The sequence below is a fragment of the Hypanus sabinus genome, chromosome 4, assembly GCF_030144855.1.
Source record: "Hypanus sabinus isolate sHypSab1 chromosome 4, sHypSab1.hap1, whole genome shotgun sequence".
Taxonomy (NCBI): domain Eukaryota; kingdom Metazoa; phylum Chordata; class Chondrichthyes; order Myliobatiformes; family Dasyatidae; genus Hypanus; species Hypanus sabinus.
In genome coordinates, this window is record NC_082709.1 from 191878869 (window position 1) to 191906589 (window position 27721).

Consider the following 27721-nt stretch of genomic DNA (forward strand, 5'->3'; position numbering starts at 1 on the left):
TAATTAAATAATAACAAGTAAATTATGCCAAGTGGAAATAAGTCCAGGACCAGCCTATTGGCTCAGGGTGTCTGACACTCTGAGGGAGGAGTTGTAAAGTTTGATGGCCACGGGTAGGAATGACTTCCGATGACGCTGTGTTGCATCTCGGTGGAATGAGTCTCTGGCTGAATGTACTCCCGTGCCTAACCAGTACGTTATGGAATGGATGGGAGACATTGTCCAAGATGGCATGCAACTTGGAAAACATCCTCTTTTCAGACACCACCATCAGAGAGTCTGTCTGTCTGTCTACGTCACACCAGGGGAAACTGCTGTTCTGGGGAGCTAGGTCACTGCCTTTTACACCTGGGTTGGACTTTGTATTTTGCAGGAAGGGTTGGCAAATTATCTCAACATCATGAGGACATGACTAAATTTTCTGGGGGGGTGTGTAGAGTGTAGCATGCTGTAAGGTTTCACTGCTAAAGTAATAGTTTCTCTGTAGCAGCAATGTTTGGGTTATGACAGGAGATAACAGGGCTTGGAATGTGGGGCCTATCCAATGAGAGACATGTTGTTGTTTCTTGCAAGTCTGGAAGAGAGGATTTTTGCAGTCTTTGGTCGGCAAGAGGAGAAGAAGGAAGACATGTGTGGAGCGAGCTGGAAGACCACTGGACGGGGAGCGAGGGTCTGAAGGTCGGCAACACTTGGAGGAGATCGATGGTTGATGAATGGCTGTATTTGTAGATCCAACGTGCACTTTTGACATCTCTTAAAATGGGCCCTTTTTCTTTATATTTACTTTACTAACCCTATATTCAGATAAAGATTTATAAAGTTCAATCAGTTAATTGTATATGGTGTACTGTCTGATATTTGTTACAGGGCAACACAACACGCAGCATCCACACAAACGAGATTTCTCAGTTTGCCAGGGCCAGAAGTTGTCTTCCCCTCGATGAACACATGCTGGACGAGCCTGAGGGTCACACCAGTGACTTATGAAGCCTCAGCATCACATCCCTGCTCTTGTATTCTAGACCTCTTGAAATGAATGCTAACATTACATTTGTCTTCCTCACTACCGACTCAACCTGCAAGTTAACATTTAGGGTGTTCTACACAAGGACTTCCAAGTCCGTCTGCATCGCAGATTCATGGGTTTTCTCCCCATTTAGAAAATTTATTTCTACTACCAAAGTGCACGACCATGCATTTTCCAACATTTCATTTCATTTGCCACTTTCTTGGCCATTCTCCTAATCTGTCTAAGTCCTTCTGCATCCTACCTGTTTCCTCAACACTACCTGCCCCTCCACCAATCTTTGTATCATCTGCAAACTTAAAAACAAAGCCATCTGTTCCATCATCGAAACCACTTACATACAGAAAAAATGACATGGTCCCAACACTGACCCATCCCTGTGGAACCCCACTAGTCATTGGCAGCCAACCAGAAAAGGATCCTTTTATTCCCACTCACTGCCTCCTATCAATCAGCCAATGCTTTAACCATCTTAGTAAATTTCCTATAATACCATGGGCTCTTATCTTGGTAAGCAGCTTCATGTGTGGCTCCTTGTCAAAGACCTTCTGAACGTCCAAATATACAAAATCCACTGCATCCCCTTTATCTATTGTACTTGTAGTCTCTCAAAGGATTCCGATAGGTGTCAGTAACAGTGGGGTGGAGGTAGTCTTTAAGCCTTGTAGTACATGTCTTCAGGCTTTTGTATTTTCCATCTGCCCAATGGAAGAGGACCTGTACCTGATGGAATGCATCCTTGTGTTCTGAGGAAGCAGCTGGAGAGACTGTGGAGGCATTAACAATTGACAGATTCCAGCATTGTACTTGATGACTGGAAAATTGCAGATGTTACTCTGCTATTTAAGAAGTGTGGGAAGCAGCAGAAAGGAAACTATAGACCTGTTAGCCTTACATCAGTGGTTTGGAATTTGTTGGAATCAATTGTTAGGGATGAGATTATGGAGTACCTGGAGGCACATGACGAGATAGGCCAAAGCCAGCATGGTTTCCTGAAAGGAAAGTCCTGCCTGACTAACCTACTGAAATTCTTTGAGGAAATTACAAGCAGGGTAGACAAAGGAGATGCAGTAGACATGGTGTACTTGGATTTTCAGAAGACCTTTGACAAGATGCCGCACATGAGGCTGTTCAGCAAGATGAGAGCCCATGGAACTACAGGGAAGTTACTAGCATGGGTGGAGCATTGGCTGATTGACATAAAACAGAGAGTGGGAAAAAAGGGATCCTATTCTGGCTGGCTGCCAGTTACCAGGGAAGTTCCACAGGGGTCAGTGTTGGGACCGCTGCTTTTTACCATGTATGTCAATGATTTGGACTATGGGATTAATGGATTTGTGGCTAAATTTGCTGATGATACAAGGATATGTGGAGGAGGGGGTGGTGTTGAGGAAACAGAGAGCCTGCAGGGAGACTTGAACAGTTTGGGAAATGGTCAAAAAAGTGGCAAATGAAATACAATGTTGGAAAGTGTATGGTCATGCACTTTGGTGGAAGAAATAAATGGACAGACTATTATTTAGATGGGGAGAGAATTCAAAATGCAGAGATGCAAAGGGACTTGGGAGTTCTTGTACAGAATACCCTAAAGGTTAACCTCCAGGTTGAGTCGGTGGTGAAGAAGGCAAATGCAATGTTGACATTCATTTCTAGAGGTATACAAGAGCAGGAATGTGATGTTGAGGCTCTATAAGGCACTCGTGAGACCACACTTGGAGTATTGTGTGCAGTTTTGAGCAATTTCCTGTGGTCAGTGCAGAGCAGATACCATACCAAGCTGTGATGCACCCAGGCAGAATGCTTCCTGTGGTGCATTGACAAAAAAATTGGTAGGAATCAACAGGGCTTGTGCTGGGAGAGTCCTCTCTCAACTTGGTGATATTTCTTCAAAACCCCGGGTATATGCAAGTCCAAGTTTGTTGTACATATATAAAACCAAATGAAACAATGTTCAACTGGACCACGGTGCAGAATACCTGTCTAGCAGCAATCCACTTGTCTCTATCAACCTCTCAGTGTCACACTCTTTCAGACATCCTTCCATTAGCCAGCCAGTTCAGTCCCCAATCACTATCTCACCCCGCTATCCTTCATGAAGCCACGGACCAGCCTGACAGCATCCATCTACTGCACTACAATCATCACCATCACATGAACAAACGAGATTGACTGCCCGTTCAATATCTGCCCTTCAGTTCACACAGCTACAAATACTCCCACTGTTCCACCCTCTGCCTTCTACACAGTCTGTTACCCCCGCTACTCAACCTCTCTCTCTCTCGCTCAGGTGAGGGTTTCTGACCTGAAATGTGAATTGTTTCTCTCGTCACAGACACTGACTGACTGGTGAGCTCTTCCAGCTAAAGTGATACGGGGGCCTAGGCTGTGCCTGATTCAGGGCAGGGACTAATGAGTGGATTTCCGGAGACTTTTTTCCCAGGGTGGAAATAGCTAAAACAAGGGAGCATAATTTTAAAGTGATTGGAGGAAAGTATAGGGGGATGTCAGATAAGTTTTGTCAGAGAGAGTGGTTGTTGTGTGTAACACCCTGCCTCGGATGTGGTAGAGGCAGGTATATTAGGGCCATTGAAGAGACTCTTAGAGAGGCACACGGATGAAAGAAAAATGGAGGGTTATGTGGAGGGAAGGGTTAAGTTGATCTTAGAGTAGGTTACAAAGGTTGGCACACCATGGTGGCTCGTAGGGGTTGTATGCCAGACTGATGGTTACAGGGAGAGAGGGGAGTGCTGGAAATGTTGATGTGGTATGGGATGTGATCCGTGACAGGTCCATCCTTTGTTCAGAGGAAAGCATCCACACTCACTGAGACAGTGGCAGGAAGGGTGTCTCAAAACACTTTCCCTTCTGTCACGTCTCAGTAAAGGCCCTCGTGGAATTTTCCGTGTTGACGTGCATGGTGAAGTTAGCCTCTCCCTTCTGAAGGGCAGGGATGCCCTCCAACACACTCACTACTCTCAGGCTGGTCAGCAGAAGCAGAGCGTGGGTGATAATTAAACAGGCTGCAGTGAGAGAGACAGGATGCAGCTTCAAGCACGTTGTCCTCCCAGTGTTTGGGACACGAACCTCATGCTCAATGGTTCACAGCCAATGATGGAAAACCAGGGACCGACATCTCCATCTTGCCAAGAGCTTCATGAAACTGCTGAACTTATCACCCACAGCTGCCCCAGTGAATGGTGAGGGTCGGCGGGAGGACCAAGACCAGCAGCTTCAGTCTAAAGCATCCTGTCCTGAGGGACCCACCATCCATCCACCCCAGAGTTCACAGTGGCCCCTTGCCTCCTCCACTGAGAACGAGAGAGAGAGAAAACCAGCAGAGTGATGGTGAGTGGAACAGAGGAATCAGGGAGTGGGGGGATTGTGAGGAAATTGGGGGGTCAGGGAGAGGAGGATGGTGAGGGTGAGGAGGACAGGAGTGGTGAATTCAGGAGCCCATTGAAACCGACTGAATTTTGAAAGATATGGATAGAGTGGATGTGGAGAGGATGTTTCTTATGGTGAGAGAGTCTAGGGCACAGCCTCAGAATAGAGGGACGTCCATTTAGAAAGGGGATGAGGAGGAATTTTCTTAGCCAGAGTGTAGTGAATCTGGAATTTGTTGCCACAAACGGTTGTGGAGGCCAAGTCACTGAGATGATGTTGAGAGGCTCTTAATTGGTCAAGGCGTGAAGGAATATGGGGAGAAGGCAGGAGATTGGGGCTGAGGGGGAAATTGGACCTGCTATGATGAAACAGTAGAGTAGGCAGGGGATGAGGTGGATGGGTGAGACTGGGGACCTGGTTGGTGATAATGGGGGATGAAAAGGACTGTTGCCAGGTCAGAACGATGCCCACTCACCGGTGGCGCTGCCAGCCAGCCGTACTTCTCCTCCAGGTGGTTCATGTCTCTGTCGAAGGTGTTGAGTTGGTTGTAACGCAACAGGTGATCATTCAGCAGGTCAAACTGGCGCCTGGCATAGTGGTAACTCTCGTTGTTCCCCTTTCGTGGGAAGTCCAGCCACTCGGGGTGACCAAATTCATTACCTGCAGGAAAAGCACAGGTGAAAGTTTGGCAGAGAACCATAGGACTATGGTCCCCATGGATGGGGCAGTGGGTGTACTCCTGTTAGTACCACCCCTCCCAGTGTGACCCTCTCTCAGTTCTGAACAAACATAGACTGAAGAAAAAATTTATTTTATTGTAACTGTATGTTTTCTGCTATCATATTTTATGTGCTATATGTGTGTGCATGAGTGTTGGTTCTGTGTTTTGCACGTTAGCCCCAGAGGAATGCTGTTTTGCTTGTCCGTATTCCTGTGTGGTTGACTGACAATTAAACTGAAAATATCAGGTTGGTGGGTTGAGGATTCCAGGACGCTTGGACCCAGAGGTGGGGCTATCCAGTCAGCCGCAAGAAATACAACCGCAGTGAGGGTTCGATGTCAGCTCCGGTTTTGAGCAGGTGGTACAAAGGGAAACAGGCCACTTTCAGAGCACCCACACAGACTTACCAATGAAGTTCAGATAGCCCTCGCCTCCCAGAGTGTGTGTGATCAGTCGGATCATCTTGTGTAACTGGATTCCACGGTTTATTACTGGTGTCAAGGGAGTTATAACACTCATGTTGGTATACATCTCTGCATCCATCAGCCAAAACGCCAAGGTCTTGTCCCCAACCAGAGCCTGTAAGCAGACCAGAGAGAATGCTGATATATGGATGGGGTAAAACTGAGAACCTGCACAGCATTCTCCAGTTACTGAACAAATGGGACTGGACTAATCCCAAATCCTGCCAGTTCCCCATCACCCTTGACTGCCCTGTAGCTGAACATCTCAATAGAAACATTGCTGGGAAGGCTGATAACGGTGCATGACATCTGGATTAGAGAATGTCAGAGTGCAAGGTACCTCTTTGACAGGCAATATTTTCTTAGCACTGCTCTGGTTCCCACCAGATCAGGAGCATATCCACATCACCACTGAGTTTCCCAAACACTGTGAATGTTTCCACATCACCATTGAGTTTCCCATCTCAGTGAGTGTTTCCACATCACCATTGAGTTTCCCATCTCAGTGAGTGTTTCCACATCACCATTGAGTTTCCCATCTCAGTGAGTGTTTCCACATCACCATTGAGTTTCCCAGTCCCAGTGAGTGTCTCCACATCATGACCGAGTTTCCTGGTCTTTGTAAGGGAAGGGGAAGGCGATGCGTGCAGGGGAAAGGTAGATGCTTAGGAGGTGTGAGGGGGTTTAACGGAGCAGGGAAGAGAAGCAGGATAATACCATGATGGCCTTACGTTGTCAGTGAGGATCATTACCTGGTCATGGCTCTCGGCGTAGGCTATGGCCTTCTCTCCGTACCGCCGGTTGGTGAGTGTGTGCACAATGTTGCCCATGTTCCAGTCCTCATCTTTTAGTTCTTTAAGGATCTGTGGGTGGTGGTAGGTTGTTATACACAGTTTTTGGTGACTGACAGTGACAGAAAGTGATGTTACAGACCGTAACTGTCTGGTCGTGTGCAGTCTGGGAGGACACATCGTGTGCTTCAAGATGGGGAGGGTGTGTTCTATGAGGAAGAACAGGACGTACACACCGGGGGGGGGGGGAGACGTACACACCAGGGGGACGACGACGACGTACACACCGGGGGGGGGGGGGGGGACGTACACACCAGGGGGACGATGACGTACACACTGGGCACCGGGGGGGGGGGACAGACGTACACACCGGGGGGGGGGGGGGAACAGGACGATACGACATAGGAGCAGGATTAAGCATTTGGCCCATTGAGTCTGCTCCACCATTAAATCATGGCTTGATTCTTTTTTCCCCTCCTCAGCTCTACTCCCCAGCCTTCTTTCAATAACCCTGGATGCCATGTCCAATCAAGAACCTGTCAAGCTCTGCCTTAAATCCCATGGAAATAAATTCCACGAACTCATACCCTCTGGCTAAAGAAATCTCTCAGCATCTCATCTTCAAATGGATGCCCCTCTAACCTGAGACTGTGCCCCCTTGTCCTCAACTCCCCCACATTGGGAAGCATCCTTTCCATATCTACTCTGTTTATGCCTTTCAACATTCAAAAGATTTCAATGAGATCCGCCCTCATCTTTTTAAATTCCAGCGAGTACAGACCCAGAGCTTTCAAACGTTCCTCATATGACAATCCTTTCATTCCCAGAATCACCCTTGTGAACATTCTCTGAACCCTCTCCAAAACCAGCACATCTTTTCCTCTATGAGAAGCCCAAACCTGTTCACAATACTCAAGGTGAGGCCTCATCAGTGTCTTGTAAACACTCAGCATCACATTCTTGCTCTGGTATTCTAGACCTCTTGAAATGAATGCATTTGCCTTCGTCACCACTGACTCACCCTGCAAGTTAACCTTTAGGTGCTTGGGTGTCACAAGGGCTCCCAGGTCCCTTTTCATCTCAGATTTTTGGATTTTCTCCCCGTTTAGAAAATAGTACACATGATTATTTCTACTACCAAAGTGCATGACCATGCATTTTCCAGTTTTGTATTTTGTCACTTTCTTGCCTATTCTCCTAACCTGTTTAAGTCCTTCTGCATCCTATCTGTTTCCTCAACACTACCTGCCCCACCACCAATCTTTGTATCATCTGCAAACTTGGCAACAAATCCTTCTACTCTATCGTCTAAATTACTGATAAACAGCATAAAAAGACGCGGTCCCAACACTCACCCCTGTGGAACACCACTAGTCACTGGCAGCCAACCTGACAAGGATCCTTTTCCCACTCACTGCCTCCTACCAATCAGCCAATGCTCTAAACATGTTAGTAACTTTCTTGTAATACCATGGGTTCTTAACTTAGTAAGCAGACTGATGTGGCACCTTGTCAAAGGCCTTCTGAAAGTCCAAATATACAACATCCTCTGCATCCCCTTTATCTATCCTACTTGTAATCTCCTCAAAGAATTCCAACATGTTCACAAGTCAGGATTTTCCCTTAAGGAAACCACGCTGACTTTGTTCTATCTTGTCCTGTGTCACGAAGTACTGCTTCACCTCATTGTTAACAATTGACTCCAATACCTTACCAGCACTGAGGTCAGGCTAACTGGTCGAGAATTTCCTTTCTGCTGCTTTCCTCCTTTCTTAAAGAGTGGAATGACATTTGAAATCTGCCAGTGCTCTGGCACCATGCCAGAGTCCAATGATTTTTGAAAGATATAACCATATAACAATTACAGCACAGAAACAGGCCATCTTGGCCCTTCTAGTCCGTGCAGAACACTTACTCACCTAGTCCCACCAACCTGCACTCAGCCCATAGCCCTGCATTCCTTTCCTGTCCATATACCTACCCAATTTTTTTTTAAATGACAATATCGAACCTGCCTCTACCACTTCTACTGGAAGCTCGTTCCACACAGTTACCACTCTCTGAGTAAAGAAGTTCCCCCTCGTGTTACCCCTAAACTTTTGCCCCTTAACTCTCAACTCATGTCCTGTTTGAATCCCCCTACTCTCAATGGAAAAAGCTTATCCAAGTCAACTCTATCTATCCCCCTCATAATTTTAAAGACCTCTATCAATTCCCCCCTCAACCTTCTACGCTCCAAAGAATAAAGACCTAAATTGTTCAACCTTTCTCTGTAACTTAGGTGCTGAAACCCAGGTAACATTCTAGTAAATCTTCTCTGTACTCTCTCTATTTTGTTGACATCTTTCCTATAATTCGGTGACCAGAACTGTACACAATGCTCCAAATTTGGCCTTACCAATGCCTTGTACAATTTTAACATTACATCCCAACTCCTATACTCAATGCTCTGATTTATAAAGGCCAACATACCAAAAGCTTTCTTCACCACCCTATCCACATGAGATTCCACCTTCAGGGAACTATGCACCATTATTCCTAGATCACTCTGTTCTACAGAGTTCTGCAATGCCCTACCATTTACCATGTATGTCCTATTTGGATTATTCCTACCAAAATGTAGCACTTCACACTTATCAGCATTAAACTCCATCTGCCATCTTTCAGCCCACTTTTCTAACCGGCATAAATCTCTCTGCAAGCTTTGAAAACCTACTTTTCCACAACGCCACCTACCTTAGTATCATCTGCATACTTACTAATCCAATTTACCACCCCAACATCCAGATCATTAATGTACATGACAAACAACACTGGGCCCAGTACAGATCCCTGAGGCACACCACCAGTCACCGGCCTCCAACCCGACAAACAGTTATCCATCACTACTCTCTGGCATCTCCCATACAGCTACTGTTGAATCCACTTTACTACTTCAATATTAATACGTAACGATTGAACCTTCTTAACTAACCTTCTGCGGGGAACCTTCTTCTTTTAGATTTTCTAATTTCTTTCTTAAGATTCTTTTTACATTCTTTATATTCTTCGAGCATCTCATTTACTCCATGCTGCCTATATTTATTGTAGATATCTCTTTTTCTGAACCAAATTTCCAATATTCCTTGAAAACCATGGCTCTCTCAAACTTTTAACCTTTCCTTTCAACCTAACAAGAACATACAGATTCTGTATCCTCAAAATTTCACCTTTAAATGACCTCCATTTCTCTATTACATCCTTCCCATAAAACAAATTATCCCAATCCACTCCTAAATCCTTTCACATCTGCTCAAAGTCAGCCTTTCTCCAATCGAAAATCTCAACCCTGGGTCCAGTCCTATCCTTCTCCATAATTATATTGAAACTAATGGTATTGTGATCACTGGACCTGAAGCGCTCCCCAACACATACCTCCATCACCTGCCCTATCTCATTCCCTAACAGAAGATCCAACACTGCCCCTTCTCCAGTTGGTACCTCTATGTATTGCTGCAAAAAACTACCCTACACACATTTTACAAACTCCAAACCATCCAACTCTTTTACAGAATGGGCTTCCCAGTCTATGTGTGGAAAATTAAAATCTCCCACAATCACAACCTTGTGCTTACTACAAATATCTGCTATCTCCTTACAAATTTGCTCCTCTAATTCTCGCTCCCCATTAGGTGGTCTATAATACACCCCTATAAGTGTTACTATACCTTTCCCATTCCTCAATTCCACCTAAATAGTTTCCCTAGACGAGCCCTCTAATCTATCCTGCCAAAGCACCACTGTAATATTTTCTCTGACAAGCAATGCAACACCTCTCACTCTTGCCCCTCCGATTCTATCACATCTGAAGCAACAAAATCCAGGAATATTTAGTTGCCAATCACACCCCTCCTGCAACCATGTTTCATTAATATCTACAACATCATATTTCCAGGTATCAATCCATGCTCTAAGCTCATCCACCTTTCTTACAATGCTCCTAGCATTAAAATAGATGAATTTAAGAAATTCACCACCTCTTACTCTCTGTTTATCCGTAATGGTGCAAACAACTTTATTATCTTTTTCTTCCTGCTCCCCTACATCTTTGGTCTTTGCGCCCCCCTTCTCTATCACCTGCCTTTCCTCCCTCACACACTCTCTACTAGCTTTCTGTATTTGTGAACTAACATCCTCACTCCTGGTCTCTTCAATTTGATTCCCACCCCCCCAACCATTCTAGTTTAAAGTCTCCTCAGAAGCCTTAGCAAATCTCCCAGGATACTGGTCCCCCTATGATGCACCATCAATAACTCACACTGAGACGTAAGGCGAGATATCGGCTTTTATTGACTGGAAGAAGGAACCAGGAGTGAGTGTCTATCATACAATGTTCTGGAGACTGAGGCCGAGCGTCAGGCCTCAGATCTCCTTTATACAGGGGCCTGTGGGAGGAGCCACAGGAGCAGTCAGCAGGGGGCGTGTCCAGACAGGCACATAGTTCACCACATTCACCCCCCCTTTGTTTGTAAGAGTCCTCATGTGGCGAAGTTTCTTACAAGTCAAGTCTATCAGGTGGTCGAATCTGTCGCTGCGATCTACGTAGCACCGGCTGTGATCGCATAGATGCCGGCAACATTGGTGATTGCACAGGGGACGGAGGTTGCACTTGTTCTTGCCCACTAGGCGCCGGTGATCCCTCATGCATGTGCGAGGTGCCTGGTATAAATGCGTACGAAACGCCCGGTATACAAGTGTCGTGAGGAGTCTGTGTAGGGCCTGGTGAGCACGGTGTCACCTCTGGTGCAGGGTTCATAGTTACCGGAGAGCCTTCAGGGTAGTGGTCTGCTGCACCTGCGGGTGCCAGGTCGCGGATGGAGACCGTGTCCTCCCGCCCATCAGGTAAGACCACGTAAGCATACTGGGGGTTCGCATGTAGAAGGTGAACCCTCTCTACCAGCGGGGAGTATTTATTGCTCCTCACATGTTTCCGGAGCAGCACTGGCCCCAGGGACGTCAGCCAAACTGGTAGGGTGGTCCCAGTGACAGACTTCCTGGGAAAAGAGAGGGGTGGCATTGGTGGACGTACATAACAGAGAGCGGATAGAGTGGAGTGCCTCAGGGAGGACCTCCTGCCATCGAGAGACCGGCAACCCTTTTGACTTAAGGGCTAAAAGTGTGGCCTTCCACACTGTGGCATTCTCCCGCTCCACCTGGCCATTACCCCGGGGATTATAACTCGTGGTCCGACTGGTAGCAATGCCCCTAGCTAGCAAGTACTGGCGCAGCTCCTCACTCATAAAGGAGGACCCTCTATCACTGTGGATATAGCAGGGATACCCGAACAGAGTGAAGAGCTGGCGCAGGGCTTTTATGACGGACGTGGCAGTGGTGTCGGGGCAGGGGATGGCAAAGGGGAACCGTGAGTACTCGTCGATAACACTGAGAAAATAGACATTGCGGTCAGTGGAGGGAAGTGGGCCCTTAAAGTCAACACTCAGTCGTTCAAAAGGGCGGGTGGCCTTGACAAGTTGTGCCGTGTCAGGACGGTAGAAGTGCGGTTTGCACTCAGCGCAAATTTGGCAGTCCCTGGTCATCGTCCTGATGTCCTCCAGGGAGTATGGCAGGTTCCGAGCTTTCACAAAATGGTAAAATCGGGTGACCCTCGAGAGTAGGATTCTGTGCATAACGGCGGGTTCAGTCGCACGAAGCTCCGCCAAGTACGATTGGAAGCAGGCAAGCCAGTGTTCAAAAGCGAGAGCTGCGTCAGGGTCTTGAGGGTCCAAATCCAACCGGTCCAGACGCAAAACGGGTTCCATGTTTTAAAACTTCCAGTCAATAAAATTGATGCACCATCAATAACTCACACTGAGACGTAAGGCGAGATATCGGCTTTTATTGACTGGAAGAAGGAACCAGGAGTGAGTGTCTATCATACAATGTTCTGGAGACTGAGGCCGAGCGTCAGGCCTCAGATCTCCTTTCTACAGGGGCCTGTGGGAGGAGCCACAGGAGCAGTCAGCAGGGGGCGTGTCCAGACAGGCACATAGTTCACCACACCCTAGGATTCAAGTGCAACCGGTTCTTTTTGTACAGGTCACACCTGCCCCAAAAGAGGTCCCAATGATCCAGAAACCTGAATCCCTGCCCCCTGCTCCAATCCCTCAGCCACGCATTTATCCTCCACCTCATTCCATTCCTACTCTCACTGTCGCGTGGCTCAGGCAGTAATCCTGAGATTACTACCTTTGTGGTCCTTCTTCTCAACTCCCTTCCTAACTCCCTGTATTCTCCTTTCAGGACCTCTTCCCTTTTCCTACCTATGTCATTGGTATCTATATGTACCACGAGGCTCTTCACCCTCCTACTTCAGGATATCTTGGATGCGATCAGAAACATCCCGGACCCTGGCACCAGGGAGGCAAACTACCATCCGGGTCTCCTGACTGCGTCCACAGAATCACCTACCTGACCCCCTAACTATGGAGTCCCCTATTGCTACTGCCTTCCTCTTCCTTTCCCTACCCTCCTGAGCTACAGGGCCGGACTCTGTGCTGGAGGCACAGCCGCTGTTGCTTCCCCCAGGTAGGCTGTCCCCCTGCAACAGTACTCAAACAGGAACACTTATTGTCAAGGAGTACAACCACTGGGGTACTCTCTAGTACCTGACTCTTCCCCTTCCCTCTCCTAACTGTGACTCACTTGTCTGCCTCCCGTGGCCCTGGTGTGACGACCTGCTTGTAACTTCTCTCTATCAACTCCTCACTCTCCCTGACCAGATGAAAGTCATCGAGCTGCAGCTCCAGTTCCCTAACACGGTCCCTTGGGAGCTGCAGCTCAGCGTACCTGGCGCAGATGTGGATGTCCGGGAGGCTAGGAGACTCCGGGACCTCCCACGTCTGACACCAAGAACAACAAGCTGCCCTCACACTCATAATTCCCCCTTTCCACAAATAACAGGAAAAACTGAATCCTACACCTACCTTGCCTCAACCATTTCCGCCTAAGCCTGTTGAGCCAAAGCCCTTAAGCCTTCACTCTGTTCCCGGCTCACTCCGCTGCCCGCAATATAAGGCTGTGTTCCTTTTAAATCTTCCACGCTTCACTGCCCAATATCACACGCCTGCGCAGTCCCGCCTCCCTTAACTCCGATGAGAACAAGAAAGAATCAAAATGGCTCCCACCACACTCCCGTTCTGATTCTCAGACTTTCTTCTCCAAATTCATTACTAATCATTACTAATGCCTCTACAATCTCTACTGTTACCTCTTTCAGAACACTAGGGTGCAGTTCAACTGGTCCAGGTGACTTGCGTATCCTTAGGTCTTTCAGCTGTTTGAGCAGCTTCTCCCTTGTAATAGTAACTGCACTCACTTCTGTTCCCTGACACCCTTCAACATCTGGCACACTGCTAGTAATTTCCACAGTGAAGACTTATACTTATAATACTTATTTCAAGTCGCATTTTATTGTCGTTTCGACCATAACTGCTGGTACATTACACAGTAAAAACGAGACGACGTTTTTCATGACCATGGTGTTACATGAACAATCCTTGCCCCAGTTATTATTTCTCTGGCCTCATTTTTTTGCAGTCCTATATCCACTCTCAACTCTTTTTTACTTTTTATATACCTGAAAAAGTTTTTACTATCCACTTTGATATTATTAGCTTGCTTTCCTATTTTATCTTTTGCTCCTCAAGATTCTTCTAGTTGCTCTCTGTAGGGTTTTGAAAGCTTCCCAATCCTCTATCTTCCCACTCATTTTTGCTTTGTTGTATGCCCTCTCTTTTGTTTTTACATTAACTTTGACTTCCCTTGTCAGCCATGGTTGTACTATTTTGCCATTTGAGTATTTCTTTGCTTTTGGAATACAACTATCTTGTACCATCCTCATTTTCCCCAGAAACTCACGCCATTGCTGCTCTGCTGTCATCCTCAGCAGCATCTCCTTCCAATTTACTTTGGCCAACTCCTCTGTTGCACCACTGTAATTTCTTTTACTCCACTGAAATACTGTTATGTCAGATTTTACTTTGTCCCTATCAAATTTCAAGTTGAACTCAATCATATTATCACCACTGCCTCCTAAGGGCTCTTTTGCCTTAATTGCCTCGCACACCCACACACCCCTACAGCAGAGTATTGCAGGGTCATTCAATCTAACCCCACTGCCCATATAACTGTGCATTACAGGGTCATTAAATCTACCCCCACAGCCCATATAACTGTGCATTACAGGGGCATTAAATCTACCCCCACTGCCCATATAACTGTGCATTACAGGGTCATTAAATCTACCCCCACAGCCCATATAACTGTGCATTACAGGGGCATTAAATCTACCCCCACTGCCCATATAACTGTGCATTACAGGGTCATTAAATCTACCCCCACAGCCCATATAACTGTGCATTACAGGGGCATTAAATCTACCCCCACAGCCCATATAACTGTGCATTACAGGGGCATTAAATCTACCCCCACAGCCCATATAACTGTGCATTACAGGGGCATTAAATCTACCCCCATTCTCCTACAGCAGTGCATTACAGGGGCATTAAATCTACTTCCACACTTTCTACAGGGAAAAAAGGATGAGCCATGATTGAATGGTGGAGCAGACTCGACAGGTCAAATGGCCTAATTCTGCACCCTGTCTTATGGTCTATGGTCTAAGACAGGCACTGAAAATATATGAAGGACAAACTGTGGTTGAGGAACTGGTGTGAAATACACACACACAACCGCTCTGACTATAACTTAGTAAATCCCATGTACAGTCCAGGGGACACATGGGACACAAAGATGGCACTGGCTTGTTCAATATCAGGGAGAGGGACAGTCCTCTCTGGAAAACTGCACATATATGGTAGGCTCTAAGGAACCTTCCTCACCAACACTCTGCTCTATGTTCCACATGCACCGATGATTTCAATCGTCTTCTCTAAAGACTGAAGAGAAATTTTAATTTCCCTCTGCAGTTTATAAATAGATAATTGCTTTGTTTATGAGAGGGTGAACAATTTCCTCAAGGCTCATGACTCCGTTCTAATAACGCTCAATTTGCAACTGCATGAACTGCTGGTCTATTTTAAGCTCGGGTGAGCGTTGTGCATACAGAATCTGATACTCCCCAACAGACCAGCATGCATCCTATCACCTGAATACTCACGACATGGAGGCAAAGGCTGGAAGCGTCACTGACAACAGTCACTCACAGGACATGACCACAGGGTGACGCACGACACCAGCATCCATGGCAGAACCTATCCACTGACACTCTTCTGCATTCCAGCGCCAACTCCCCAACTTCCAGCCTGATTACAGTGTGTGTGTGTGGGGATGGGCCTATGGCAGGACAGATCCCCTCTTCCACCTCCCAGACACTGACGTACATAGTTCCCTTCCCCTGACCTTTGAACCACACCAACCCTTTCTTCTGACCATGACACTTCACCCAAACTAACCCCTTCTCTGAACTCACCTCAACCTCTTGCCCCAAATCAACCCCTTTTCCTGACTCAGACTGGCCTATTCACCTGACCCATACCAACACTTTCGCCTCACCTTAAGAACTAAGAAATAGGAGCAGGAGTAGGCCATCTGGCCCATCGAGCCTGCCCCACCATTCAATAAAATCATGGCTGATCTGGCCATGGACTCATCTCCACCCACCTGCCTTTTCCCCATAACCCTTAATTCCCTTACTATGCAAAAATCTCTCCAACCTTGTTTTAAATATACTTACTGAGGTAGCCTCCACGGCTTCATTGGGCAGAGAATTCCACAGATTCACCACCCTCTGGGAAAAGCAGTTCCTCCTTATCTTTATCCTAAATCTACACCCCTGAATCTTGAAGCTATATCCCCTAGTTCTAGTCTCACCTACAAGTGGAAACAACTTTCCTGCCTCTATCTTATCCATCCCTTTCATAATTTTGTATGTTTCTATAAGATCTCTCCTCATCCTTCTGAATTCCAGAGAGTACAGTCCCAGGCGACTCAATCTCTCCTCACAGGTTAAACCCCTCATCTCTGGAATCAACCTGGTGAACCTCCTCTGCACTGCCCCCAAAGCCAGTATATCCTTCCTCAAGTATGGAGACCAGAACTGCACACAGTACTCCAGGTGCGGCCTCATCAGTACCCTGTACAGTTGCAGCATAACCTCACACTTAAATTCAATCCCTCTAGCAATGAAGGCCAACACCCCATTTGCCTTCTTGATAGCCTGCTGCTCCTGCAAACCAACCTTGACCCACAGCTGTACCCTGACCTCTGATTCAGCAGAAACATGGGGACTCACCTGAATCCACTTATCGGGAATGGCCATCGCCAAACGGAAGTCAAACCCTGCGCCCCCTTCCGTGACCGGTCGGCAGAGTGTGGGCATTCCTGACACATCCTGGAAAACATTTTCACAGTCTTAGTGCTGCCTCCCAGACTCGAGATGTCCACCTGCATTTACACAGTACCTGACTCTGCCCGAGCTGATACTGGATCACGGGAACAGATAGGGTACGGTGAGGTTGAGGGTCGAGTTCAAGGCTGGATCTGTGAGCACTCTCCTGGTATTCCCCTAACTCTTTTTAAACCGAGAACTAATCGGACAGTAACACGATTGTTCTCCAGCACAGAAACAGGAACACAGAAGACTACGGTCACTGGAATCTGTAGCAACTTACAATATGGTGGAGGAACTCAGTGGTTCAAGAGAACCTGCAGTGGGAAATGGTCAGCTGATGTTCTGAGGATTGTTCTGAGGATCACCATGATGATGCTGGCTGGAGAAAACCCACCCAGATACCCAATTCCCACAGAGAAGTTCCTCATACCTGAAGGATTATTGGTGAAATATTGTGATAGTCTCCTGTTCAAGCACCATCCCAGAGAAAGAGGATTACAAATATACACTGGAAGAAGAAATCCTTCTGATGCAATTCAGTAAATGGCACTGGGCCCAGGCCCTGTCCTATGGCTATCATCATCATAGCCATGGAAACCCGGCCCCGTCCTTCACTGGGCCCTGACCAGTGGCCTTCACCGTTGGCATCAATCCCTTGCTGAGCCACGTCCCATGGCTGTTGGAACCTGGACCCATCCTGTGTCAGAGACACTCAGCCCTACCACCCTTGTCACCGGGCTTCATCCTGCTAATGTTGATACTGGGCCTCGCCCCATGGCCATCAGCAACTGGCCCACCATTCACTAAGCCCAGTCCTCCAGCCATTGACAACAGGCACCACCCCACACTGGGTCCAGACATGCAGCTGTCAACACCGAGCCCTGTCCTTCGGCCAACACTACTGGGTCCTGCTCCTTGCTAGATGCTGTCCCACTGACATTGACACTGGGTTTTGCCCTTCACTAAGGCCCATCGCATGGCTGCTGAAACAGGGCCCCGACCCACACCCCTTTGCACTGCCAGACTGAAGATCCCTCCACACTGTGTGATATGAGGTCCTGAACTGGAGTTAATTAGCACATTTGCAGATGATACAAAGACTGGTGGAGGGGCAGGTCATGTTGAGGAAACAGGTAGGATGCAGAAAGACTTAGACAGATTAGGAAAATGGGCAAGAAAGTGGCAAATGAAATACAATGCTGGAAAATGCATGGTCATGTGCTTTGGTAGTAGAAATACTGTAAATGTGTGGACTATTTCCTAAATGGGGAGAAAACCCAGGAATCTGAGATGCAGAGGGACTTGGGAGTCTTTGTGCAGGACACCCTGAAAGTTAACGTGCAGGACACCCTGAAAGTTAACTTGCAGGTTGAGTTGGTGGTGAGGAAGGCAAATGCCATGTTAGCATTAATTTCAAGAGGTCTAGAATATAAGAGCAAGATGTGATACTGAGACTTTATAAGGCACTGGTGAGGCCTCACCTTGAATATTGTGAACAGTTTTGGGCTCCTCATCTTAGAAAAGATGTGCTATCATTGGAGAGGGTCCAGAGGAGGTTCACAAGGATGATTCCAGGAATGAAAGGGTTATCGTACAAGGAGCGTTTGTACTGGGTCTGTACTTGCTGGAATTTAGAAGGGTGAGGGGAATCTCATTGAAACGTTTCCAATATTGAAAGGCCTTGACAGAGTAGATGTAGAAAGGATGCTTTCCATAGTGGGAGAGTCTAGGACAAGAGGGCACAGCCTCAGGATAGAGGGGTGCCCTTTCAAAACAGAGGTGTGGAGAAATTTTTTAGCCAGAGAGTGATAAATTTGTGGAATTTATTGCCACATGCAGCTGTGGAGACCAGGTCGTTGGGTGTATTTAAGGCAGAGATTGATAGGTTCTTGATTGGTCATGACATCAAAGGTTACGGGGAGAAGGCTGGGAATTGGGGTTGAGGAGAAAAAAAAGGGATCAGCTATGATTGAGTGGCGGAGCAGACTCGATGGGCCAGATGGCCTAATTCTGCTCCTATGTCTTATGGATTTCTATGGGACCACACAATCCACTGATCATTCACAATCCCTCTGGGATCATCAGTCCTGATTACAATACACAATCTCTCTGGGATCATCAGTCCTGATTACAATACACAATCTCTCTGGGATCACCAGTCCTGATTATCATACAATTTATGATTCAGTGCTTCTCTGGCCAGACCAGGAGTTAATGGTGAGGGATTGCACTACATCCTCATCCAAATGCCTGCACAAAACTGGCATTGGTAGAAGGTGATTGTGTAAAATGAACTTCACTCTGTGTCTGACCCCGGGAGTGTGTGATGGGATGGTGTGGATGGAGCTTCACTCAGTGTCTGACCCCGGGAGTGTGTGATGGGACAGTGTGGAGGGAGCTTCACTCTGTGTCTGACCTGGGAAGTGTGTGATGGGACAGTGTGGATGGAGATTCAGTCAGTGTCTGACTGGGAGTGTGTGATGGGATGGTGTGGAAGGAGTTTCACTCTGAGTCTGACCTGGGAAGTGTGTGGTGGGACGGTGTGGAGGGAGCTTCACTCTGTGTCTGACCTGGGAAGTGTGTGATGGGATACTTCATTCTGTATCTTATTTAAATACTACTGCCTGAAATAATTCTCAAACACAACATTTATTCTGCTGAAGAGACTGCAGAGCCGGTGATTACACAGAGGAGCAGACACAAAAGGAGCTGTTACCTCTGCAATACTGATAAAGTCAGGGTAGAAGTTGTGTAACATGTAGTTCGACAGGGTCAGGTAGGCCAAGGCTTCCTCATCAACTTGTAGACCAAAGTATTCACCGTAGTCTCCAGAGAAACTGACAGCTGCAACCAGATGTGAGAGGCATGTGTTCAGTCACTGTACAGTGTCCAGCACTGATCTACTAACATACAGCAGGCAAATACTGGAAAGGACAAGCAGTGTTGCTGATCTGGTTGGTACGGTAGTGTAGTGTATGGTAGTATGGTGGTTAGCACAATGTACGGTAGTGTAGTGGTTAGCACAATGTACGGTAGTGTAGAGTATGGTAGTGTAGTGGTTAGAACAATGTACGGTAGTGTAGTGGTTAGCACAATGTACGGTAGTGTAGAGTATGGTAGTGTAGTGGTTAGCACAATGTACGGTAGTGTAGTGGTTAGAACAATGTACGGTAGTGTAGTGGTTAGCACAATGTATGGTAGTGTAGTGGTTAGAACAATGTACGGTAGTGTAGTGGTTAGCACAATGTATGGCAGTGTAGTGGTTAGCACAATGTATGGTAGTGTAGTGGTTAGCACAATGTACGGCAGTGAAGTGGTTAGCACAATGTATGGCAGTGTAGTGGTTAGCACAATGTACGGCAGTGAAGTGGTTAGCACAATGTATGGCAGTGTAGTGGTTAGCACAATGTACGGTAGTGTAGTGGTTAGCACAATGTACGGTAGAGTAGTGGTTAGCACAATGTACGGTAGTGTAGTGGTTAGCACAATGTACTGTTCTGTAGTGGTTAGCACAATGTACGGTAGTGTAGTGGTTAGCACAATGTATGGCAGTGTAGTGGTTAGCACAATGTACGGTAGTGGTTAGCACAATGTACGGTAGTGTAGTGGTTAGCACAATGTACGGTTCTGTAGTGGTTAGCACAATGTACGGTAGTGTAGTGGTTAGCACAATGTACGGTAGTGTAGTGGTTAGCACAATTTATGGTAGTGTAGAGTACAGTAGTGTAGTGGTTAGCACAATGTACGGTAGTGTAGTGGTTAGCACAATGTATGGTAGTGTAGAGTACAGTAGTGTAGTGGTTAGCATGATGTATGGTAGTGTAGTGGTTAGCACAATGTATGGTAGTGTAGAGTACAGTAGTGTAGTGGTTAGCACAATGTACGGTAGTGTAGTGGTTAGCACAATGTACGGTTCTGTAGTGGTTAGCACAATGTACGGTAGTGTAGTGGTTAGCACAATGTATGGCAGTGTAGTGGTTAGCACAATGTACGGTAGTGTAGTGGTTAGCACAATGTACAGTAGTGTAGTGGTTAGCACAATGTATGGTAGTGTAGAGTACAGTAGTGTAGTGGTTAGCACAATGTACGGTAGTGTAGTGGTTAGCACAATGTATGGCAGTGTAGTAGTTAGCACAATGTACGGTAGTGTAGTGGTTAGCACAATGTACAGTAGTGTAGTGGTTAGCACAATGTATGGCAGTGCAGTGGTTAGCACAATGTACGGTAGTGTAGTGGTTGGCACAATGTATGGCAGTGTAGTGGTTAGCACAATGTACGGTTCTGTAGTGGTTAGCACAATGTACGGTAGTGTAGTGGTTAGCACAATGTATGGCAGTGTAGTGGTTAGCACAATGTACGGTAGTGTAGAGTATGGCAGTGTAGTGGTTAGAACAATGTACGGTGGTGTAGTGGTTAGCACAATGTACGGTAGTGTAGAGTACGGTAGTGTAGTGGTTAGCACAATGTACGGTAGTGTAGTGGTTAGCACAATGTATGGCAGTGTAGTGGTTAGCACAATGTACGGTAGTGTAGTGGTTAGCACAATGTATGGCAGTGTAGTGGTTAGCACAATGTATGGCAGTGTAGTGGTTAGCACAATGTACGGTAGTGTAGTGTACAGTAGTGTAGTGGTTAGCACAATGTATGGTAGTGTAGAGTACAGTAGTGTAGCGGTTAGCACGATGTACGGTAGTGTAGTGGTTAGCACAATGTACGGTAGTGTAGTGTACAGTAGTGTAGTGGTTAGCACAATGTATGGTAGTGTAGAGTACAGTAGTGTAGCGGTTAGCACGATGTACGGTAGTGTAGTGGTTAGCACAATGTACGGTAGTGTAGTGGTTAGCACAATGTATGGCAGTGTAGTGGTTAGCACAATGTACGGTAGTGTAGTGTACAGTAGTGTAGTGGTTAGCACAATGTATGGTAGTGTAGAGTACAGTAGTGTAGTGGTTAGCACGATGTATGGTAGTGTAGTGGTTAGCACAATGTACAGTAGTGTAGTGGTTAGCACAATGTATGGTAGTGTAGAGTACAGTAGTGTAGTGGTTAGCACAATGTATGTTAGTGTAGAGTACAGTAGTGTAGTGGTTAGCACAATGTACGGTAGTGTAGTAGTTAGCACAATATATGGCAGTGTAGTGGTTAGCACAATGTACAGTAGTGTAGTGGTTAGCACAATGTACAGTAGTGTAGTGGTTAGCACAATGTATGGCAGTGTAGTGGTTAGCACAATGTACGGTAGTGTAGAGTACGGTAGTGTAGTGGTTAGAACAATGTACAGTAGTGTAGTGGTTAGCACAATGTACAGTAGTGTAGTGGTTAGCACAATGTATGGTAGTGTAGTGGTTAGCACAATGTACAGTAGTGTAGAGTACAGTAGTGTAGTGGTTAGCACAATGTATGTTAGTGTAGAGTACAGTAGTGTGGTTAGCACAATGTATGGTAGTGTAGTAGTTAGCACAATATATGGCAGTGTAGTGGTTAGCACAATGTACAGTAGTGTAGTGGTTAGCACAATGTACGGTAGTGTAGTGGTTAGCACAATGTACAGTAGTGTAGTGGTTAGCACAATGTATGGCAGTGTAGTGGTTAGCACAATGTACGGTAGTGTAGAGTACGGTAGTGTAGTGGTTAGAACAATGTACAGTAGTGTAGAGTACGGCAGTGTAGCGGTTAGCACAATGTACAGTAGTGTAGTGGTTAGCACAATGTATGGCAGTGTAGTGGTTAGCACAATGTATGGTAGTGTAGAGTACAGTAGTGTAGTGGTTAGCACAATGTACGGTAGTGTAGTAGTTAGCACAATATATGGCAGTGTAGTGGTTAGCACAATGTACAGTAGTGTAGTGGTTAGCACAATGTACAGTAGTGTAGTGGTTAGCACAATATATGGCAGTGTAGTGGTTAGCACAATGTACGGTAGTGTAGTGTACAGTAGTGTAGTGGTTAGCACAATGTATGGTAGTGTAGAGTACAGTAGTGTAGCGGTTAGCACGATGTATGGTAGTGTAGTGGTTAGCACAATGTACAGTAGTGTAGTGGTTAGCACAATGTATGGTAGTGTAGAGTACAGTAGTGTAGTGGTTAGCACAATATATGGCAGTGTAGTGGTTAGCACAATGTACAGTAGTGTAGTGGTTAGCACAATGTATGGTAGTGTAGAGTACAGTAGTGTAGTAGTTAGCACAATATATGGCAGTGTAGTGGTTAGCACAATGTACAGTAGTGTAGGGTTAGCACAATGTACGGTAGTGTAGTGGTTAGCACAATGTACAGTAGTGTAGTGGTTAGCACAATGTATGGCAGTGTAGTGGTTAGCACAATGTACGGTAGTGTAGAGTATGGTAGTGTAGTGGTTAGAACAATGTACAGTAGTGTAGTGGTTAGCACAATGTACAGTAGTGTAGTGGTTAGCACAATGTATGGCAGTGTAGTGGTTAGCACAATGTATGGCAGTGTAGTGGTTAGCACAATGTATGGTAGTGTAGTGGTTAGCACAATGTATGGCAGTGTAGTGGTTAGCACAATGTATGGTAGTGTAGTGGTTAGCACAATGTACGGTAGTGTACTGGTTAGCACAATGTACGGTAGTGTAGTGGTTAGCACAATGTACGGTAGTGTAGTGGTTAGCACAATGTATGGTAGTGTACTGGTTAGCACAATGTACGGTAGTGTAGTGGTTAGCACAATGTATGGTAGTGTAGTGGTTAGCACAATGCTTTACACTACCAGCAATTAATTTCAATTAATTCCCAACACTGCCTGTAAGGAGCCTGTACATTTGCCTGTGTCACCACAAGTTTCCCCCATATTCCAAAGATTGACCAGTAGGTGGGATAATAGGGCATTGGAAATTGTCCTGTGATTAGGCTAGGATTACATTGGGCTATTATTGGGTGGCACGGCTTGAAGGGTCAATTAATATTATGGTGATAAATAGATCAGTTGCTTACCAATGCCATGATGGTGGTATAACATGGATGTCACCCCGTCGAATCGGAACCCATCAAAACCATACTCCTCGACCCACCAGCGGAGGTTGGAGAGCAGGAAGCGCAGAACCTCCCAGCTGAGAAGGAAGCAGCCACTTAAAATCAACAACAGCTGAGGCAACAAAGCAATGGTAGACAGAGGACCAGAGGACACAGGGAACCAGTGGCCAGGGGACTGACTGGTGGACGCAAGGGATCAGCGGACTGGGGACTGGTGGACAGAGGACCAGGGGACACAAGGAACCAGTGGCCAGGGGACTGACTGGTGGACAGGGGACCAGCGGACACAAGTGACCAGTGGTCATTGTGCTGGTGGACAGAGGAGCAGTAGACACAAGGGTCTGGTGGACAGGGGACCGGTGGACAGGGAACTGGTGGACAGGGGACTGGTAGACAAGGGATCAATGGACACAAGGGACTGGTGGACACAGGGCACTAGTGTACAGGAGACTGGTGGACAAGGGACCAGTGGACAGGGGACCAGTGTACAGGGGACTGGTGGACACAAGGGACCAGTGGACAGGGGACCAGTGTACAGGGGACTGGTGGACACAAGGGACTGGTGTACAGGGGACCAGTGGGCAGGAGACTGGTAGACAGAGGACCAGAGGACACAGGGCACCAGTGTACGGGAGACTGGTGGACACAAGGGTCCAGCGGTCAAGGGACCAGTCTACAAGGGTCCAGTGGACAGCAAACCGGTGGACAGGGGACTGATGGACACTGGTGACCGGTGGACAAGGACCAGTGGACACAGAGGACTGGTTGACAGGGGTCTGGTGTAAAATAGAATGATGGACTCAGGGTACCAGAGGACAGGGGACTGGTGGACTGGAGACTAATGGACACGGAACCAGTCGACACAGGGACCAGAGGACAGAAGGGTCTGGTAGACAGGAGATTGGTGAATAAAAGACAGGCAGACAGGGGACCAAGGGACAGGGGATCCGTGGACATGGGACTGGTGGACACAGGGGACTGAAGGACACAGAAGGCATCAAACTAAAAGCTCGTGCATATACAGTTGTCAGGGGTAGTGGGAAACTGGAAGATTGGGATAACTTTAAAAAGCAACAGAGAAGCACTAAGTGAGCAATAAAGAAAGGGAAAATAAATTATGAAAATAAACTAACCCAAAATATAGAAACAGATCGTAAAAGTTTTATATTATATAAAGTGGAAAAGGGTGGTTAAAGTGAATGTAGGTCCCTTGGAGGATGAGAAGAGGGAATTGATATTGGGTAATGAGGAATGGCAGAAGCTTTGAAAGACTATTTTGTGTCGGTCTTCACGGTGGAGGACATATCTAACATGCCAAAGAGAGATGTTACGGATGTGATGGGACTCTGAGGTCCTCGATACAATAGCTATCACTGAAGAGGTAGTGCTGAGCAAACTTGTGGGCCCAAAGATAGATAAGTCCCCTGCTCCTGATGGAATGCAACCCACAATACTGAAAGAAATGGCAGAAATCAAAGTTGAGGCTTTGGTGATAATTTACCAAAATTCTCTGGATTCTGGGCAGGTCCCAGTGGATTGGAAGATGGCAAATGTCATGCCTCTGCTCAAAAAAGGATGTAGCCAAAAGGCAGGTAACTCTAGGCCAGTTAGTTTAACATCTGTAGTTGGAAAAATACTTGAAGCTATCATTAAAGAAGAAATAGCGAGGTATCTGGAACGAAATGGATCCGCCAGGCAGACTCAGCATGGATTCAGCAAAAGCAGGTCCTGTTTCGCAAATTTGTTTTTTTTTTGCAGCAGTGCAGTGCAAAATATAAAATAAACTATAAATTGCAATAAACAATATGTACTCAAAGGTACATAAGTACAGCAAAAAGATAGAAAGATAGTGAAGTAGTGTTTATCGGTAGTGGTGATGGGGAGGAAGCTGTTCCTGAAACATTGAATGTGTGACTTCAGGCTCCTGTAACTCCTTCTTGACGGAAGCAACGAGAAGAAGATTTGTCCTGAGTGACTGAGGTCCTTAACGATGGATGCTGCCTTTTGAAGGTGTCCTGGATGCTGGGGAGGCGAGTGCCCAGGATCTAGTTTGCATCTACTTTTTCCGATCCTGTGCCATGGCCCCTCTGTACCAGACAGTGACACAACCGGTTAGAATGCTCTCTATGGTTCATCTTTTGAAATTTTTGAGTGTCTGTGTCATATCAAGCAAATCTCCTCAACCATCTTATAAAATGTAGCTGCTGGTGAGCCTTTTTCATTTTGCATTAGTATGTTAGGCTCAGGATAGATCTTCAAAGACGTTGACACCCAGGAATTGTTTACCCTTTCCTCTGCTGACCCCTTGACGAAGACTGGTGTGTGTTCCCCTTCCTGAAGTCCTTGGCCTACGGACGTTGGGTGCAAGGTTATAGTTGTAACATCACTCAACCAGATGACCTATCTCACTCCTGTACAGCTCCTCGTCACTCACTGATCTTCACCAGTTCCCACACCCACAGTGTTGCAGATATCTCCCCCCCTGCAGTGTACCCCTATATTGGGCAACAATGCACCCCATCCCTGGGCCGTCGCGATTGGAAGTTTCCTGTGTGTCCATCCAGTTCTTCTTCAAGCATGTCTGTCCTCCCCCCTCCTCCCCACCCAAGGTGGTTTCCATATTCACATTCCGCTAGATAAAGAATACATCTCTCTGTTGGACACATTCAAACTGGTTATTACTAAGATGTGAGGCACCTTTAATATGTCCACTCGGTCCTGTCCACTAGCTCCCATGCTGCAGAGGTATGAGACCCTCCCCTACCACATCCACCGTATGTGGTTAAGAAAGCATATGCGCATTGGTCTTCATCAACCGTGGGATTGAGTTTAGGAGCTGAGACGTAATGTTGCAGCTATATAGGATCCTGGTCAGATCCCACTTGGAGTACTGTCATCTCACTATAGAAAGGATGTGGAAACCATAGAAAGGGTGCAGAGGAGATTTACAAGGATGTTGCCTGGATTGGGGAGAATGCCTTATGAGAATAGGTTGAGTGAACTCAGCCTTTTCTTCTTGCAGCGACGGAAGCTGAGAGGTGACCTGATAGAGGTGTATAAGGTGATGAGAAGCATTAATCATGTGGATAGTCAGAGACTTTTTTCCCAGGGCTGAAATAGCTAGCACGAGAGGGCACAGTTTTAAGGTGCTTGGAAGTAGGTATAGAGGAGATGTCAGGGATAAGTTTTTTACGCAAAGTGGTGAATGCGTGGAATGGGCTGCCGGTGACGGTGGTGGAGGCGGATACGATAGAGTCTTTTATGAGACTCCTGGACAGGTACATGGAGCTCAGAAAAATAGAGGGCTATGGGTAACCCTAGGTAATTTCTAAGGTAAGGACACGTTCGGCACAGTTTTGTGGGCCAAAGGGTCTGTATTGTGCTGTAGGTTTTCTGTTTCTATCTATGTAACACTCATCCTGGGCACCCAATGTTCCTGAACAACACACTCAAGTCTGGGTGTGAAACCACTAACATTGCACACAAGCTCTAACTGGTGATAGTTCAGTAAATTGTAAGAAGGCCAGGAGGCAACCAGAGTGAAAATGTTTCATTAGGAGATAGCTGAGGTGGCCCAGGGCAACGCTGGCCTAAATTCCAATGGATTAGGGCTCGGGTTGGGCAAAGGCCAAAGTCATTGCCAGAAGTGGGAGGAAAGGCAGGACAATGAACAAAAGGGAGCAGGTCACCATCGGGAAGGGGTAGAAAGCAAGAGCAGATTGAGCATCAGAAGCTGTGCACCATCAGATGGGAAGTAATGAGACAGGAGTGCACAGTGGGATGAGAGGAAAGGGTGACGGGCAGCAGAGAACGAGAAACCCACACATCACAGCTGGTCAAACAGGAGAGGGAGCAGAGATGGGGAGACGGAGAGGGGATGGAGGGAGAGTGGATAGAGGAAAGGTTGGGAAGTAGAAGGGGTAGAAGGTGAGGGTGAGGTGGGAAACGAGGG

General features: G+C 46.7%; 1 protein-coding gene across 1 annotated transcript in view; it reads right to left on the minus strand.

Annotated features, from left to right (window-relative positions):
* Window positions 1-27721, minus strand: part of LOC132393593 (1,4-alpha-glucan-branching enzyme-like) — a 449072-nt gene that overhangs the window by 48816 nt on the left and 372535 nt on the right. Inside the window, exons 8-13 of the mRNA XM_059969048.1 lie at window positions 23731-23846; window positions 19494-19621; window positions 16679-16777; window positions 6349-6459; window positions 5540-5711; window positions 4887-5071 (exon numbers count right to left, since the gene is read on the minus strand). Of these exons, the coding sequence (XP_059825031.1) occupies window positions 4887-5071; window positions 5540-5711; window positions 6349-6459; window positions 16679-16777; window positions 19494-19621; window positions 23731-23846 (811 nt within the window). The remainder of the gene's footprint in view (window positions 1-4886; window positions 5072-5539; window positions 5712-6348; window positions 6460-16678; window positions 16778-19493; window positions 19622-23730; window positions 23847-27721) is intronic.